Genomic DNA, 20,135 nt, shown 5'->3' on the forward strand with positions numbered 1-20,135 from the left:
ACCAGGAGGTCGGGAGGATTTTCTAAATGTTCCCTAAACCGGGAGATCTTCCGCCCATGGCGGGAAAGTTGGAGCCTCTGCCATTATCTGTAACCACTTATCTTGTGCAGGGTCGCAGGCAAGCTGGAGCCTATCCCAGCCTATCCCAGCTGAGTTCTGCTACAACTCGGAGCTGTGTCACATTCAGAAGTTCGCAGATGACACAGCCATCTTGGGGTGTATCAGTGATGACAGAGAGGAGGAGTATAGGAGCCTGGTGAGGGACTTTGCCATTTGGTGCAACAGGAACCATCTGCAGCTCAACACCTCGAAGACCAAGGAGCTGGTCATTGACTTTGGGAGGTCCAGATCAAGGTCACGACCAGTTCTGATCGAGGGAGTCAAGGTGGAGGCTGTAGATTCCTACAAGTACGTCGGGCTGTGGCTGGACAGCAAGCTGAACTGGACTCGCAACACCAAGCACTTGTACAGGAAGGGACAGAGCAGGCTATACTTCCTTAGGAGGCTGCGGCCCTTTAACATCTGCAGGAAACTCCTGTGGATGTTCTATCAGTCCGTGGTCGCCAGTGTCCTGTTTTACACCGTGGTGTGCTGGGGGGGCAGCACATCCAAGAAGGACACATCCAGGCTGGACAAACTGATCAGGTGGGCCGGCTCTGTGGTCGGCATGACGTCTCTGGTGACGGTGGCAGAGAAGAGGACTATGGACAAACTACTGAACATCATGGACAATGCCAGTCACCCTCTGCACACCGTCATCAGCAACCAGAGGAGCCTGTTCAGTGACAGAATGCTCCTTTCCAAGTGCAGGACTAACAGACTTAAAAACTCCTTTGTCCCTCATGCCATCAGACTGTACAACTCCTCTCTGGGGGGGAGGAGGGGTAACAGGAGGACAGAGGACGGGAAGGAGCAGTAGCCTAGCCTGACAAAAAGCAGTACTGGACAATGTGCAATACCTCTCCTGCTGGAATTTTTCATATATATATATATATATATATATATATATATATATTATATTTGTATATGTTCATACTTAATTTATCTAGAAATGTTTTCTATTTATCCTGTAGCGATGCTGCTGGAATTTTAATTTCCCTGAGGGAACCCTCCCAAAGGGATCAATAAAGTTCTATCTAATCTAATCTAATCTATGGGCGAGAGGCGGGGTCCACCCTGGACAAGTCTCCAGATCATCACAAGCCTGACACAGAGAGACAAACAACCATTCACACCTACGGTCAATTTAAAGCCACCAATTAGCCTAACTTGCATGTCTTTGGACTGTCAGGGAAATCAGAGCACCCGGAGAAAACCCATTCACGGGGAGAACATGCAAACTCCACACAGAAAGGCCCCCGTTGCCTGCTGGGCTCGAACCCAGAACCTTCTTGCTGTGAGGCGGAAGTGCTAACCACTACACCACCGTGCCGCCCACATAATAATGTGAAAAGTTTATTGTTATAACAATAAACTTTTTACATCATTAAGTGATACTGGTTTTTTTTTTCTTTTTTCTGGTGTGGCAGCAATACGATTCCGTATTATAGAGACATGAGTGTTTTACTGGGAAATACACCACTTGTATTTTTCATGCAAACTACATCCGGGACATGGAAAACCAAAACTTAGACTTGGACAACCTTTATTGTCATTCAGTGTGCAACAAGTGTACACAGAACGAAATTTCATTGCAATTTGGCTCAGCACAGAATTAAATAGGAAGTGTATTAAATTAAATTATGCAGCAGCAAAAATATTATAAAGTGCGATAGTATAAAGTGACCTGTGGAATTAGGAATGTTCAAGTTATAAATAGAAGTTTAGAGTTTGGGTTTGGAGTTTAGCAGTCTGGTGACCTGAGGGAAAAAACTCTTACAGAACCCGGTGGTCCTGCACCTAATGCTGCGGAACCTCTTTCCAGAGGCCAGAGGTGAGAACAGTCCATAATGAGGGTGTGAGGGGGTCACTGATGACGTTTCTATGGTTAAATAATATTGGCTGGTGTTGAGTGGTAGATCAGATATATTCCATTCAGCTAATGGAATATATCTGATATACCATGAAAAAAGCCAGCCAATATTATTATTATTATTATACATTCCTTTTGGGTGTTCAACGCGTCGTTCTCTTTCAAAATTCTCTCAAAGTCTTCCGTATTCAACTAAGCAAACCTGGCAGCCATGTTTGTTTATAAATCGTCCCAGTTGCTCGCTAGTGCAGAAGTTTTAAGCCCGCATGTGCAGCAGAAAACTTTCTCACTGAAGGCTCACATCAGCTCCAACATGTGACATCTTGTTGTCTTGACAACTATACAATATCATAAACCATATTCAACGCTCATTCTCCATTGGGTAGAGTCATGTAATACATGTAGGATTAGCGATATACTAACAATATTTCATGCTATCAAACCAAATGAATGAAATCCGCTAGAAGGGAATAGAATACATATTGACCAGCTGGGAGGTCCGCATCGTGAAATACCGTGACCGAGGTCTTGAAAGTACTGACCGAGGCCCTCTGGGCTGAGGTCAGTATTCAAGGCCGAAGTCACGGTATTTCACCATACAGACCGACCTTAAGCTGGTAAATAATATATTTATTTTTTCTTTACCAAATTCTAACAGAAAACGAGAGCGCCCGAAAGGGAAAACCGAGCCGAGCCGCCATTTTGAATCCTCATTCACGGCTGTAATGCAAATGGCTTCTTCCTCGGTATACAAGTGCACTTCCATGGCAGGAAAAAAACTACATTTTGCCACCTATGTAGTCCCCTATTTATACAAAATTGAGTCATTCAGGATTCAGCCATGTTTTTGCTCGGCGTTAGCAAATTACAGGTTTTTAGCTTTCTCCTGAAATGTTTTCTTTTATTTCATCTTCCTCAGGGTAGTAAAACTCACTTTCACTGTGAACACTGTTGTTATCACTATCCATGCTGTAAAATTAATGCTATTCTCCTGAGAAATGCTGGAAAAATTTATAAGATTTTTGATAATCTTATAAATAAATCTTATTAAAAAAAGATAAATGTTGACAAAAAATTCTACTATGTTTGTTGTTGTTGTGAACAAGCGAGTCGCCAGAGGTCCGTAGCCGGGGTCCGTAACTGGGGTCCGTATCGTGGGATACGGACCCGCTCGCCAGCCAATCAGAGCGCAGGATTTGGACCACAAAAAAAAAAAAAATATATATATATATATATATATATATATATATATATATATATATATATATATATATATATGTGTGTGTGTGTGTGTGTGTTATTTACCAGCTGGGAGGTCCGTATCGTGAAATACCATGACCGAGGTCTTGAAAGTACTGAGCAAGGCCTTCTGGGCCGAGGTCACAGTATTTCACCATACAGACCGACCTTAAGCTGGTAAATAACATATTTATTTTTTTCTTTACCAAATTCTAACAGAAAACGAGAGCGCCCGAAAGGGAAAACCGAGCCGAGCCGCCATTTTGAATCCTCATTCACGGCTGTAATGCAAATGGCTTCCTCCTCGGTATACAAGTGCACTTCCATGGCAGGAAAAAACTACATTTTGCCGCCTATGTAGTCCCCTATTTATACAAAATTGAGTCATTCAGGATTCAGCCATGTTTTTGCTCGGCGTTAGCAAATTACAGGTTTTTAGCTTTCTCCTGAAATGTTTTCTTTTATTTCTTCTTCATCAGGGTAGTAAAACTCGCTTTCGCTGTGAACACTGTCATTATCGCTATCCATGCTGTAAAATTAATGCTATTCTCCTGAGAAATGTGAAAATAAATGTTGACAAAAATTGCTACCATGTTTGTTGTTGTTGTGAATGAGCGAGTTGCCAGAGGTCCGTAACTGGGGTCCGTATCATAGGATACGGACCCACTCGCCAGCCAATCAGAGCGCAGGATTTGATGGAAACTGGACCGCGAAAAAAATACGTTTTTATTCCATCAAAAAAGTGTCCTGTATGTACAATAATTCCCGATATTTCACTCCGCTGACTAGATGTGTGTTGTCAAAATGGCAAACCGGTTCAAAATTAAAATTCTTTTGATTAACTTGTGTTTTTTTTTTTTGTGGATGCGTCCATATAATATAAAGAACATTACACGGTGGTACGAGGATATGTAGTTTATCTTCTCGTGTTGAAAAATATTTCACTCATTCACTTTGCTCACTCACGATATATACATTCACCACTTGAAGATAAATTTCATATCTTTGCGCAACACTTTAATATCCTCTATATAATAGTACATCTGAAACAATTAGAATATCGTGGAAAAGTTCAATATTTTCCATCAGTTATTTGAGAAAGTGTAAATTTAATATATTCCCGACTCATTAAACATAAATTAAAATGTTTCAAGCATTTTTCCAATTTAATTTTGATCATTATGGGCTCTAGGGAAAAAAAATTAAAATTAATACAAAAACATATCTCAAATTATTAGAATATTTCATTTCGAGTTTGAGTAAAACAGTATAGATACTGTGTATCTCTCGGGCTAGTTCAGTACAAGCAACCACAGTCATGGGGAAGACTGCTGACTTGACAGTTGTCCAGAAGATGATCGTCAACACCCTCCACAAGGAAGCCACAGAAGGTCATTGCTGAAAAGGCTGGCTGGAAAAGGTGCACAAGCAACAGGGATGACTGATAGGTTTTGATCTGTCTGTATTCATAGAGGTTGAATTGACAAAGTATGATCTAGAAATGTCGACTTCTGCAACCTCGGAGATTCTGCCTCATGGCTTGATCCGGGAGCAAACAATCACTGACACAGCTCTTCACAGAGATGTTTCTCAGTTTGTTGTAGGACAAACATGAGTATATATTCACATTCAAGAGTGTGTTGTAGCTCTGTGACTGGCTGTTGATGTGATTGATGAAGCTAAGTTATCTATGTATGACAGGGTAACGTAAATGGGTGATGAAGCATTACATCACTGGTTTACACTACACTACTTTATGAAAGAAGAGAGACATTTTGTACTGTACCATTACATCACCTGTCAGGATCATCGTCTTATGAAAGAAGAAAGACATGACTGTTCAACGTAACCTTCATTAAGCAGAGAGCAGAATGTTCGAGCAAAGATAAATCTCAAGGATTTAACTAATCAAAACAAGTAGCAATCAGAACAGCCTGCCTGTTCCAGTTTTAAGCATGCCAAACAGATATTTCTATCAATGACCACAGCCTTGAGAGGATTGTCAAGAAAAGTCGATTCAAGAACTTGGAAGAGCTTCACGCTGGTGTCAGTGCATCAAGAACCACCATGCACAGATGTCTTCAGGAAAGGGGCTACAACTGCCACATTCTGAATATCAAGCCACTCCTGAACCAGAGACAATGTCACAAGTGTCTTACGTGGGCTGAGGAGAGAAAGAACTTGACTGTTGCTCAGTGGTCCAAACACCGATTTTCAGATGAAAGTAAATTTTGCATTTCATTTGGAAATCAAGCTCCTCGAGCCTGGAGGAAGAGTGGAGAGTCATGGAGTCCAAGGTGTTTGAAGTCCAGTGTGAAGTTTCCACAGTCTGTGATGATTTGGAGCGCCATGTACAACCCCGATTCCAAAAAAGTTGGAACAAAGGACAAATTGTAAATAAAAACGGAATGCAATAATGTGGAAGTTTCAAAATTCCATATTTTATTCAGAATAGAACATAGATGACATATCAAATGTTTAAACTGAGAAAATGTATCATTTAAAGAGAAAAATTAGGTGATTTTAAATTTCATGACAACAACACATCTCAAAAAAGTTGGGACAAGGCCATGTTTACCACTGTGAGACATCCCCTTTTCTCTTTACAACAGTCTGTAAACTTCTGGGGACTGAGGAGACAAGTTGCTCAAGTTTAGGGATAGGAATGTTAACCCATTCTTGTCTAATATAGGATTCTAGTTGCTCAACTGTCTTAGGTCTTTTTTGTCGTATCTTCCGTTTTATGATGCGCCAAATGTTTTCGATGGGTGAAAGATCTGGACTGCAGGCTGGCCAGTTCAGTACCCGGACCCTTCTTCTACGCAGCCATGATGCTGTAATTGATGCAGTATGTGGTTTGGCATTGTCATGTTGGAAAATGCAAGGTCTTCCCTGAAAGAGACGTCGTCTGGATGGGATCATATCTTGCTCTAGAACCTGGATATACCTTTCAGCATTGATGGTGTATTTCCAGATGTGTAAGCTGCCCACGCCACACGCACTAATGCAACCCCATACCATCAGAGATGCAGGCTTCTGAACTGAGCGCTGATAACAACTTGGGTCGTCCTTCTCCTCTTTAGTCCGAATGATACGGCGTCCCTGATTTCCATAAAGAACTTCAAATTTTGATTCGTCTGACCACAGAACAGTTTTCCACTTTGCCACAGTCCATTTTAAATGAGCCTTGGCCTAGAGAAGACATCTGCGCTTCTGGATCATGTTTAGATACGGCTTCTTCTTTGAAATATACAGTTTTAGCTGGCAACGGTGGATGGCACGGTGAATTGTGTTCACAGATAATGTTCTCTGGAAATATTCCTGAGCCCATTTTGTGATTTCCAATACAGAAGCATGCCTGTATGTGATGCAGTGCCGTCTAAGGGCCCGAAGATCACGGGCACCCAGTATGGTTTTCCGACCTTGACCCTTACGCACAGAGATTCTTCCAGATTCTCTGAATCTTTTGATGATATTATGCACTGTAAATGATGATATGTTCAAACTCTTTGCAATTTTACACTGTCGAACTCCTTTCTGATATTGCTCCACTATTTGTCGTCGCAGAATTAGGGGGATTGGTGATCCTCTTCCCATCTTTACTTCTGAGAGCCGCTGCCACTCCAAGATGCTCTTTTTATACCCAGTCATGTTAATGACCTATTGCCAATTGACCTAATGAGTTGCAATTTGGTCCTCCAGCTGTTCCTTTTTTGTACCTTTAACTTTTCCAGCCTCTTATTGTCCCTGTCCCAACTTTTTTGAGATGTGTTGCTGTCATGAAATTTCAAATGAGCCAATATTTGGCATGAAATTTCAAAATGTCTCACTTTCGACATTTGATATGTTGTCTATGTTCTATTGTGAATACAATATCAGTTTTTGAGATTTGTAAATTACTGCATTCCATTTTTATTTACAATTTGTACTCTGTCCCAACTTTTTTGGAATCGGGGTTGTAATCTACTGGCGTTGGTCCAGTGTGTTTTATCAAGTCCAAAGTCAATGCAGTTGTCTACCAGGAGGTTTTAGAGCACTTCATTCTTCCATCTGCTGACAAGCTTTATGGAGATGCCGATTTCCTTTTCCAGCAGGACTTAGCAGCTACCCATAGATATTACTGTGCTTGATTGGACAGCCAACTCGCCTGACCTGAACCCCACAGAGAATCTATTGGCTATTGTCGAGAGGAAGTTGAGAAACTCTTAACCCAAAAATACAGACTAGCTGAAGGCTGCCATCAAAGCAACCTGGGCTTCAAAAACACCTCCGCAGTGCCCCAGGCTGATCGCCTCCATGCCACACTGCACTGATGCAGTAATTTGTGCTAAAGGAGCCCCAACCAAGTACTGAGTGTATAAATTAATATACAGTACGTACTTTTCAGAAGTTGGACATTTCTGCATTGTGAATCCTTTTTTGATTGATCTTAGGAAATATTCTAATAATTTGAGATGCTGGATTTTTGATTTTCGTGAGCTGTAAGCCATAATCATCAAAATTAAAGCACAAAAAGGTTTGCAATATTATGTGTAATGAATAGACTATATGAAAGATTATCTTTTTGAATTAAATCATGAAAAGAAATGAACTTTTTCACGATATTCTAATCGTTTGAGATGCACTCAAACAATTAGCAAAAAGTTTAAAAAAAAAGGGGAGGGGTATATTTTGTTTTCACTTTAATATGATCTTTTACCTCGTGTAGCTTTCAAGCTTTACTCTACAAACTAAACAGCACATTTAGTAAGAGGGAGATTAGATAGTATTTATTATCATTCTAGCTGCGTACAAGTACACAGTAGAACGAAATAACGTTTTCCAAAGCCTCATAGACATCAGCATACACAATCAATAGCATTCATTCATTCATTATTTATGCCACTTTGCCATCCGTTGTGGGTGAGCTGGAGGCAATCCAAGCTGAATTTGGGGCAAAGGCAGGGTATACTCGAATCCAGGACAGGTCACCAGTCAATCACTGGGCTAACACAGAGACAGAGACCTGGGAGAGTCATTCAGATCTATGGGAGGAAACCGGAGCACCCAGAGGAAACCTGGACAGGGACAAGGAGGAGAATACGCAAACTCCACACAGAAAGGCAGCGAGCTTTGAACCCAGAACCTGCTTGCAGTAAGGTGATAGTGCTGCCCACTGCACCACTGTGCCACCTCGAGGTACTGCTGTGTGTGAAAAGCCCAGAAGATCAAAATCACTCAGATTATGATGTGAACTTTAACTGAAGCTCCTGACCTGTATCTCTATGATTTTATGCATTGTGCTGCTGAAATGTGATTGGCTGATTGGATAACCACATCAATGAGCAGGTGTTCATAGTAAAGTGAGTTCTTGGTGCTTCACCGCTACTCCATAACGGTTCGTGTTTTGTTTTTTACCTGTGTGGTGTAAAGTCATATCTGGGATAGAGATCCTGGGTAGGCTATTAGGCAGGGTGTCAGAATCAGACTACAGGCTCAGTATAAAGAAACACAAAATACTAATGATGCAACTGAACCAACTGGTGAACGGATCCGTTAACTGAACTGACTCACATCACATCATTTCACCTCTTGCTTAATGAACACTAGGTGGAAGCAGTGCTCATGACTCTAATGGTGTCTCTAATTCATGTTTTAATGGATTTGATGATAATCCATCATCCACTAATTCACTAGAGTCGTCTGAACATTTATAGCAGCAGCTTGCGCTTAGACAGAAAACTATGTGGTCCGTTATGGTGTGGGAGGAAGTGCATCAGTGTTTTGGTGCTGATTACAGTCTCACTCCAATGTGTTTGAAATAAAGTGGCATTTCCCAAAACAACTGCAGCATAGCGATTATTAGTTATCAGTGTTAAATGATGGGGCTGTAAACTGAAACGATTGGATGTTGAACTGAAGTGACTGGGCTTTAAAATGGAATGATTGGACATTAAACTGCAATGATTGGATTCTAAACTGGAATGATTGGATGTTAAACTGGAATGATCAGATTCGAGACTGAAATGATTGGACACTACACTGAACTTATTTGAAGCTAAACTGAAATGATTAGACTTTAAACTGAAATGATTGGACTCTAAACTGAAAAGATTGGACACTTAACTGAAATGATTAGACTCTAAACTGAAATGACTGGACTCTAAACTGGAATGATGGGGCATTAAACTGAAATGATTGGATTGTAAACTGGAATGATTGGACATTAAGCTGAAATGATTGGACACTACAGTGAAATTATTTGAAGCTAAACTGAAACGATTGGACTCTAAACTGAAAGGACTGGGCTTTAAACTGGAATGATTGGACACTTAACTGAAATTATTTAATGCTAAACTGAAATGATTGGACAGGTAAATGAAATTATTGGATTCTAAACTGGAATGATTAGACAATAAACTGAAATGATTGGACTCTAAACCGGAATTATTGGATGTTAAACTGGAATGATAAGACTGTAAACCGAAATGATTGGACACTTAACTGAAATTATTTGACGCTAACCTGAAATGATAAACTGGAATGATTGGACGTTAAACTGGAATGATTAGACTCTAAATTGAAATGATTGGACACTACAGTGAACTTATTTGAAGCTAAACTGAAATGATTAGACTTTAAACTAGAATGATTGGATGTTAAACTGAAATGATTGGACTCTAAACTGGAACGATTGGACACTACACTGAACTTATTTGACGCTAAACTGAAATGATTGGACTCTAAACTGAAAGGACTGGGCTTTAAACTGGAATGTTTGGACACTTAACTGAAATTGTTTGATGCTAAACTGAAATGATTGGACTCTAAACTGAAAGGACTGGGCTTTAAACTGGAATGATTGGACACTTAACTGAAATTGTTTGATGCTAAACTGAAATGATTGGACAGGTAAATGAAATTATTGGATTCTAAACTGGAATGATTAGACAATAAACTGAAATGATTGGACTCTAAACTGGAATCATTAGATGTTAAACTGGAATGATAAGACTGTAAACTGAAATGATTGGACACTTAACTGAAATTATTTGACGCTAACCTGAAATGATGACACAACTGGAATGATTAGACATTAAACTGAAATGATTGAATTCTAAACTGGAATGATTAGACTCTAAATTGAAATGATTGGACACTACAGTGAACTTATTTGAAGCTAAACTGAAATGATTGGACTCTAAACTGAAAGGACTGGGCTTTAAACTGGAATGATTGGACACTTAACTGAAATTATTTGATGCTAAACTGAAATTATTGGACACTTAACTGGAATTATTGGATGTTAAACTGGAATGATTGGACACTTAACGGAAATTATTTGACGCTAACCTGAAATGATTGGACACTTAACTGGAATGATTAGACATTAAACTGAAATGATTGGACTCTAAACTGAAAAGATTGGACACTTAACTGAAATGATTAGACTCTAAACTGGAATGATTGGACTCTAAACTGAAATGACTGGACTCTAAACTGGAATGATGGGGCATTAAACTGAAATGATTGGATTGTAAACTGGAATGATTGGACGTTAAGCTGAAATGATTGGACACTACAGTGAAATTATTTGAAGCTAAACTGAAACGATTGGACTCTAAACTGAAAGGACTGGGCTTTAAACTGGAATGATTGGACACTTAACTGAAATTATTTAATGCTAAACTGAAATGATTGGACAGGTAAATGAAATTATTGGATTCTAAACTGGAATGATTAGACAATAAACTGAAATGATTGGACTCTAAACCGGAATTATTGGATGTTAAACTGGAATGATAAGACTGTAAACCGAAATGATTGGACACTTAACTGAAATTATTTGACGCTAACCTGAAATGATAAACTGGAATGATTGGACGTTAAACTGGAATGATTAGACTCTAAATTGAAATGATTGGACACTACAGTGAACTTATTTGAAGCTAAACTGAAATGATTAGACTTTAAACTAGAATGATTGGATGTTAAACTGAAATGATTGGACTCTAAACTGGAACGATTGGACACTACACTGAACTTATTTGACGCTAAACTGAAATGATTGGACTCTAAACTGAAAGGACTGGGCTTTAAACTGGAATGATTGGACACTTAACTGAAATTGTTTGATGCTAAACTGAAATGATTGGACAGGTAAATGAAATTATTGGATTCTAAACTGGAATGATTAGACAATAAACTGAAATGATTGGACTCTAAACTGGAATCATTAGATGTTAAACTGGAATGATAAGACTGTAAACTGAAATGATTGGACACTTAACTGAAATTATTTGACGCTAACCTGAAATGATGACACAACTGGAATGATTAGACATTAAACTGAAATGATTGAATTCTAAACTGGAATGATTGGATGTTAAACTGGAATGATTAGACTCTAAATTGAAATGATTGGACACTACAGTGAACTTATTTGAAGCTAAACTGAAATGATTGGACTCTAAACTGAAAGGACTGGGCTTTAAACTGGAATGATTGGACACTTAACTGAAATTATTTGATGCTAAACTGAAATTATTGGACACTTAACTGGAATTATTGGATGTTAAACTGGAATGATTGGACACTTAACGGAAATTATTTGACGCTAACCTGAAATGATTGGACACTTAACTGGAATGATTAGACATTAAACTGAAATGATTGGCTTCTAAACTGGAACGACTGGACACTACACTGAAATTATTTGAAGCTAAACTGAAATTATTGGACTCTAAACTGAAATGATTGGACACTTAACTGAAATTATTTGATGCTAAACTGAAATGATTGGACAGGTAAATGAAATTATTGGATTCTAAACTGGAATGATTAGACAATAAACTGAAATGATTGGACTCTAAACTGGAATTATTAGATGTTAAACTGGAATGATAAGACTGTAAACTGGAATGATTGGACACTTAACTGAAATTATTTGACGCTAACCTGAAATGATTGGACACTTAACTGGAATGATTAGACATTAAACTGAAATGATTGGATTCTAAACTGGAATGATTGGATGTTAAACTGGAATGATTAGACTCTAAATTGAAATGATTGGACACTACAGTGAACTTATTTGAAGCTAAACTGAAATGATTGGACTCTAAACTGAAAGGACTGGGCTTTAAACTGGAATGATTGGACACTTAACTGAAATTATTTGATGCTAAACTGAAATTATTGGACACTTAACTGGAATTATTGGATGTTAAACTGGAATGATTGGACACTTAACTGAAATTATTTGACGCTAACCTGAAATGATTGGACACTTAACTGGAATGATTAGACATTAAACTGAAATGATTGGCTTCTAAACTGGAACGATTGGACACTACACTGAAATTATTTGAAGCTAAACTGAAATTATTTGAAGCTAAACTGAAATTATTTGATGCTAAACTGAAATGATTGGACAGGTAAATGAAATTATTGGATTCTAAACTGGAATGATTAGACTCTAAACTGGAATTATTAGATGTTAAACTGGAATGATAAGACTGTAAACTGGAATGATTGGACACTTAACTGAAATTATTTGACGCTAACCTGAAATGATTGGACACTTAACTGGAATGATTAGACGTTAAACTGGAATAATTAGACTCTAAATTGAAATGATTGGACTCTAAACTGAAAGGACTGGGCTTTAAACTGGAATGATCGGACAGTACACTGAAATTATTTGACGCTAACCCGAAATGATTGGACTCTAAAGTCAGAATCACACTGAACATTCTCTCTACAGGTTCCGAAGTTAATTAGTCAGGGACAGAGACAGCGCCTGCTGCTAAACAGTCTCAGTAAAGCTGTAAATGAACCAGGGTTTAGTTCAAAGGGCTTATTTTCACACATTGCCCCAGGCTGATTGGACTCTACCAAAAAGATTGGACTGAAAACTGTAAACAAAACTATATAAAACAACCAAAAAAGTTTAATGGCTGATATGTTGAAGGTTAACATTTCTGGAAGGAGTCTCCAGTGTCAGGATGTTTTCCGCTACAGTAAAGTCTTCAGACAGAGGAGTCCACTTTTTCAGACAAGCTGGGTTTCTTTATTGTCTTAATATTTTGACACACATTTAATTTCATATATTAAAGTGAAAAAAAAGGAACTTAACACTTTCAGCTGCGTTTCGGATTGTTGTTTTTTTTTTTTTTTGAGCACCGCACACCGCTGGGTGTGTTTTGCATCCCTTGCATATTTGACCTTGTTCCATTTCTGGATCAAAACAGACAACACAGACAGCCATGAATTATTAGAGAGTGTGTTTTTTAATTTAAATATTTTTCATGTAACAGGTGCCACAAAAATTACAAAAAAAAAAAATCAATACACAAGTATCTACAAAAAAATTTCTTGTGCAAACCCGAGCAAAACAGCAAGGATTTCAGTTAGTTTCTTGAAACTCACGATAGTGCAACTTGGACACATCATGAATGATGAACCCAGGGTCATAGAACCAAAATCAAATGACATAGTACAAGAACATTCATTTTCCACACTAGAAAAAGGTCCCATTTTAAAACAAAAATTCAAAAACTGACATTTGGTCCTGTAGGTTAAACAAGAATACAACATGTCATTAAAGAAAAAACAAAACAAAAACAACAAACAAAAACCTAGTGCTGTTTTAGATCTCTTTGGCTTGAACAGACATGACCTCTCTTTTCTTTCGAGGTAAACAGACAACATTCATGCTCCGTTTTCTGACCAAGTGTTAATCACATGACCAGATCAGCACCTCGAGTTTAGCTGCTTACATTCTTGAATGCTGTTTTGACTTTAGAGCACGTCACAAAAGCACAGATACCGAAAGTAAAAGGCACATTGGTTTAAAAAAGTCCCAGAAGGACATTTCTTGAACAGTGTTGTTTTTGTTGTTCATGGGAAACTTTCCTGGTTCAAAACACATTCATGTCAACAACGGTTGCTGTTGTAGCCGCGCTCCCATCAGGACGCGACACAAAAGCCTCCTCTTAAAACGAGGCAACAATAATATTATATACACACACAGAGCCTGTAGAACCAAGCGGGAACATTTTACTCGTCAGTCAGTGATGGCTGGAAGTCCTTTAGCGTGAACGGGAAATGGAGCCGCTTCTGAAACTTCACCCTTCGAATCCAGAATATAAATACCTCAAACATGTCCGAGTTAATAAATAGAGAAATAAATAAACCACGCAGAGCCCCGGTTGCATGTAGCAGTGTAGATTCAAGACACATGCACACACGGGCGCAGGAGACGGGACAGCATCCACGGGATGACACAATGCTGGAGAACTTTTCCATACAAGAAAATGATGTGATAAATAAAAGATGATGTGTTGAGGTGCCAGTGTAAGAGTGTGATGTAATCCAGTGTATAATCAATCAGTAGGTGTGAAGTTTCAACAGCCATCTTCTATCGGTTTGGGTTTAAAATTAAAGGCTCGGCGCGATGTTCCTGTCATCCTGCAGGTCTCCGATGTCTTCCGAGCTTTCGGTCATCCACGGATGGCGTAAAATCTGCTCCAAGCTTGGACGATCTTCAGGGCGGTATGCAAGGCACCAGAGAATTAAAGACCGGCATTCTGCAAAAGAACAGAACAAGAAAAAAATATCAGCAATTGTTTTATTTTACAAACGAGACAACATTTTTCATTTAGAAAACATTCATCCTGTTGTTTGTCGAGTGAAACACACTTTCTATAGTTGGACAGCTATTGTTAGTCTACTAGAAATACAGGACACACAGGAACTCACCTTTAGAAACACGCTTAGTGAAACTGGGTGTAGCCTGGACGATGTCTCGGTCTCTTTCAAATGGAATATCTCCACACACCATGTCAAACAGCAGGACGCCCAGAGACCAGACGGTGAGCGGAAGTGCTTCGTAACGCTGATGAAGGATCCACTCAGGTGGGCTGTAAACTCTGGTTCCTGACAGAAAAACCAGAACATGAACATTCTGTGCAATTAAATATCACTAGCTGTATTCCTGATTTCAAGGTTATCCGTAGCAGTTAATCCGGTTCTCCAGCCGCCTTACCTTCAAATTCCGTGTAGGCTGTGTCCTTTAGCAGAGCGCCAGATCCAAAGTCGATGATCTTGACATCTCCGGTACGTGTGTCGACGAGAATGTTCTCATCTTTGATGTCTCGATGGACGATTCCCCTCGAGTGGCAAAACTGAACTGCGTCGACCACCTGCTTCAAAAACCTGTCAAAGAGACGCAATTTCTTCAGTTTCAGGTCATAAGAAGTTAATCTCGTTGAACGGCGAGTTACGAGTTTCGCTGTACCTTCGTGCCAGCGGTTCATCTATGGCACCACGCTCGGTGATGAAGTCAAACAGGTCCTGGCATGGCTGTGGTCTCTCGAACACGAGAAAGAAGCCCTGACCAGACACTTCGAACCAGTCCAGCATACGGATGATGCTAGGGTTGCCTGAAACTCCGAGCTTCAGCAGGAGCGCCACCTCCATGGGGACAGGGTCGGGTTGACCAGCCTAAAACACAAACGAGACAAGCTTGTAGTCTGAATGCTGTTTATAAATCACCTCATGAAAGAAAGGCCAAGTTGAAGATGATAACCAATTTTAGTTAGTTTAATAATGACTATTTAATTACAACAGGTGCTGTGAGTTTGTAGCTCATGAGTCATTACTGAGTGATGGAAAAAAAAAAAAAATTCCAAATTTTAACAACACAATGCACCAGCTTAACCAAGTTCTTCCTGTTAGACATAATTTCGTGTTTGGGTTGTTTTTTTTTTGGGAAATACTTTCACTTCCGGTTCCTCTGGACTGTTTTGAAAAATCCATGAACGTCATCACCTAGCAACCACTAGAGGGCGCTTGGAAACTAATATTCTGATTCTGATTTAAAATTAGGATTTCTATTCAATTCTAAATTACTGGTCATCTTTAAAATTGGTCTCTTTTCGTCCTTATAGCTGTATATGTATATAAAATATATATATATTTGTGTAATCAACGTGCAAGTTTGTTTTTCTTTAAAAAAAAAAAAACTCACCAGTTCTGCCCACTGCTGCACTCTGTCATGGCACACTTGTTTGATAGCGACCTGAAATGAAAAAAAATCAAATTTATCACAAACACAAAGACACTTAAAATATCCTTTAAATACAATTCAAGCATCCTGGCTTCATAATAAGAAAATCTCTCCTCATATGTAGTACAAGACTAATATTCAAATGACAACAAATATTTTAACGCTCTCAGCTCTTCATTCTATCATCTAAAGCACTTTAGAACATTTTTATTCTTAAAAAAAACAAAACAAAACAAAGCTTATACCTGTAAACCATCAGAGATTCTCTGTCCTGAGAACACAGAGCCGAATCCACCGCTTCCCAGCAGAGCTCCTAACTTATACTGCTTCTCAAAACACTCCTTAGCTTGAGCTGAAGGAAAGAAAAACGACAGTTTAACACTTATTCGGTTTAAAGCACCATAATACAGCTTAATTAGCATCGTGGCTAACTGACAAATCACCTTCTGACCCATAAAACGCTCTGTTTAGAGCTTGTTTTTATTTAAAAGTTCAATTTAACAACTCGTATCAGGTAACTTCAGTCATTTCTTTCTTTTTTTTTTAACGAAGAATAAGTGTATAATATGAATAAAAGTCCTGTTCTTACCGGATTTTCCTCTCACGTCGTCTGTTTGCTCTCGGCGCGTTTTATCAGCGACGACTGCACGTTTATCCAACATCATTTCACGACGTAAAGTTAAAAAAAAAAATGTAAAATATCCACCCAAAATGTGCTGCGAGTCAGCCAGGAAAGCAGAATAATCCTCTATGTAACACTCAGCACTGAATATCCATGTTTTAAATGAACTTTTTCGTGAAATACTGAACACTACACCTGCCTCAGTGCTCCGCTCCGCTCTGCTCTGCTCACTCAGCCTTTGTTGATGTTTTAAGTTTATGTTTACTACTATAGCCGCGCCCATTACCTGCTACTCTGTCCAATGACATTCGACCTGTCGTCAGTGTTTTGGACTTGCTCACCAATCATGCGCAGATACCGTTTTGAATCTATGAATATTAATGAGCTCGTGGTTTTTCTCAGAAGAAGGAGGAATAAAGCGCGCGCGCGCCACCAACACCACCGCCAACGTTTAAGCGCCAGATAGTGCGCATGCGCAGACTGCCTTTATTCGTGACGTAGCTATCATGTTTAAATTCCTTTCCGAATTCAAAAGGCTTCGGGAATCCGAGTTAACATCTGGTTTATTCGAAGTGGAATTTGATTCTGGAAAGCGATACAAAAAAGGAGGAGAGAGAGAGAGAGAGAGAGAGAGAGAGAGAGAAACCCAATTAATACATATGGAATGTACAATATACATTAAACATTTAAACAATATCTCAATGAATTAATAATATAACTTAGTGAGTACACCTACTTTGTATGGCCTCCATGATTTTTAATGACAGCACCAAGTCTTCTAGGCATGGCATGAACAAGTTGGCGACATTTTGCAACATCAATCTTTTTCCATTCTTCAACAATGACCTCTTTTAGTGACTGGATGCTGGATGGAGAGTGATGCTCAACTTGTCTCTTCAGAATTCCCCAAAGAAAATAATTTCTTTCCACCACAAAGGTGAAGGCAACGAGATGATCAGCAAAGCTTTACTTATCAGTCAGAATACTGTCGCAAAAGTGGTACAAAAATTTAAGAAAGATGGAACTGCAACCATCTCACAGAGACGTCCAGGTCGTCCACGGAAGTTAACACCTCGACAGGAGCGTCTTCTGACGAGAAGGGTTGAAGAAAATCGGCGTGCAAGTTCACTGCGGTTATCTAATGAAGTAGAAAGCCAAACTGGGGTGACTATTTCCCGTGACACAATATGGCGTACGCTGCAGAGGAATGGCATGTATGGATGCCGTCCACGAAAGAAGGCTCTCCTAAAGCCCAGACACAAAAAAGCCCGCCTAGAGTTTGCCAGGGCCCATGCTGACAAAGATGAAGACTATGGGGACTCTATACTCTGGAGTGATGAGACCAAGATAAATGTTTTTGGAACTGATGGCTTGAAACTGTATGGCATCGCAAAGGTGAGGAATACAAAGAAAAATGCCTGGTGCCTACAGTGAAACATGGTGGTGGCAGTGTCCTTATGTGAGGCTGCATGAGTGCTGCTGGTGTCGGGGAGCTGCATTTCATTGATGGCATCATGAATTCACAGATGTATCGCTCTATACTGAAAGAGATGATGCTACCATCACTCCGTGCCTTTGGTCGTCGTGCACTTTTCCAACACACATCTAAGGCCACTGTTGGATTTCTGAAGAAGAACAGGGTGAAAGTGATTCAGTGGCCAAGTGTGTCTCCTGATCTGAACCCAATCGAACACCTATGGGGAATTCTGAAGAGACAAGTTGAGCATCACTCTCCATCCAGCATCCAGTCACTAAAAGAGGTCGTTGTTGAAGAATGGAAAAAGATTGATGTTGCAAAATGTCGCCAACTTGTTCATTCCATGCCTAGAAGACTTGGTGCTGTCATTAAAAATCATGGAGGCCATACAAAGTACTAGATGTAGTAGTTTTTGTTGTGGGGTGTACTCATTTTTGCACCACCCTAATTTGAGTAAAACTGAAAAAAAATGCATAATCTAAGTTATATTATTAACCTTACTTTCACGTTATAAGTTAAACAGATGTTATATTTAAACTTTGTCTTGTCAACATGTTTGTGTTCATTGAGATATTGTTTAAAATGTTACTTTTCAAAGGGGGTGCACTCATTTACGCTCAGCACTGTATACATTACACAGTACTGTGCAAAAGAAAAACAAAAAACAATATATGTATATGTAATGGACAATATGGACAATGTGTAAAAGTCTTTGGCACATGGAAAGAAATGCTGCAGACCAAAAAAGTGGCTTAAAAATAATGAAATGGAATGTTCTAACATTTAAAAAAATACTATAAATATGAAGCAGTAAGCCATAATAAATGAAGCAAAGTCAATATTTGGTCTGAGATGACCTTTAAAAAAACCCCGACAGTAGTCTCAGGTGCTCATAATAAGTGCAGATTGATAAAGAAATGAGCTGCGGGTTTTACTGAGTATCTTAGAGAACCAGCCACAGTAGTTCTTCTGGACACTTTGTCGGTCACACTTGCTTCTTAATTTTGCACTAAAACCCAGCAGCTTTTATTAGAGTTCCTCTTTTTTAATCTGAAAAGATAAGAGACCCTTTTATTATCCCACAAGGGGAAATTTACATTGGTACAGCCGCAAAACGTATAAAGAGAAAAAGATAAGACAGTGAAGGAGTAGTGCAAAAGTACTAAAAGGATATAAAAGAAATAAACCACAAATTAAGAGATAAGAAATTAACAAATTTCCATAAATTAAATGGTTAAAGGGGGCGGCACGGTGGTGTAGTGGTTAGCATGGTCGCCTCACAGCAAGAAGGTCCGGGTTCGAGCCCCGTGGCCGGCGAGGGCCTTTCTGTGCGGAGTTTGCATGTTCTCCCCGTGTCCGCGTGGGTTTCCTCCGGGCGCTCCGGTTTCCCCCACAGTCCAAAGACATGCAGGTTAGGTTAACTGGTGACTCTAAATTGAGCGTAGGTGTGAATGTGAGTGTGAATGGTTGTCTGTGTCTATGTGTCAGCCCTGTGATGACCTGGCGACTTGTCCAGGGTGTACCCCGCCTTTCGCCCGTAGTCAGCTGGGATAGGCTCCAGCTTGCCTGCGACCCTGTAGAACAGCATAAAGCGGCTAGAGATAATGAGATGAGATGAAATGGTTAAAGGTGTAAGGATTACCCAGATAGTATTGCCCAAGTAGTCGGTATATTGCACAAGAGCCATTTTAACCATGTGTAGCTAGCAGTTTGCTGTAAAGTACTGATGCTGATAGTCAATGCAGTATTGTTCATAACTGTGAGGAGTGACTGG

General features: G+C 39.4%; 1 protein-coding gene across 1 annotated transcript; it reads right to left on the reverse strand.

Moving 5' to 3' along the window:
* Window positions 1–13,463: 13,463 nt before the first annotated feature.
* On the reverse strand, window positions 13,464–17,225 carry pim2 (Pim-2 proto-oncogene, serine/threonine kinase). Its single transcript, XM_060932412.1, has 7 exons — window positions 16,852–17,225; window positions 16,508–16,614; window positions 16,224–16,274; window positions 15,492–15,697; window positions 15,240–15,409; window positions 14,954–15,130; window positions 13,464–14,781 (listed from the first exon to the last, which is right to left on the reverse strand). The coding sequence occupies exons 1-7, from the start codon at window positions 17,165–17,167 to the stop codon at window positions 14,633–14,635; spliced, it is 1,176 nt and encodes a 391-aa protein (XP_060788395.1). The 5' UTR covers window positions 17,168–17,225; the 3' UTR covers window positions 13,464–14,632.
* Between the last annotated feature and the right edge of the window lie 2,910 nt (window positions 17,226–20,135).

This window comes from Neoarius graeffei, chromosome 10 (genome assembly GCF_027579695.1).
Source record: "Neoarius graeffei isolate fNeoGra1 chromosome 10, fNeoGra1.pri, whole genome shotgun sequence".
In the NCBI taxonomy this organism is placed as follows: domain Eukaryota; kingdom Metazoa; phylum Chordata; class Actinopteri; order Siluriformes; family Ariidae; genus Neoarius; species Neoarius graeffei.

What these genes read in the sequence shown, in the direction of transcription:
- pim2 (XM_060932412.1), bottom strand. Translation starts at nt 17,167, where the DNA reads ATGGGCGCGGCTATAGTAGTAAACATAAACTTAAAACATCAACAAAGG. An exon ending in GAATCTCTGATGGTTTACAG is followed by an intron (nt 16,275 to 16,507) that starts GTATAAGCTTTG and finishes TTTTCATTTCAG; the next exon opens with GTCGCTATCAAACAAGTGTG. An exon ending in AGCCTACACGGAATTTGAAG is followed by an intron (nt 15,131 to 15,239) that starts GTAAGGCGGCTG and finishes TTTTTCTGTCAG; the next exon opens with GAACCAGAGTTTACAGCCCA.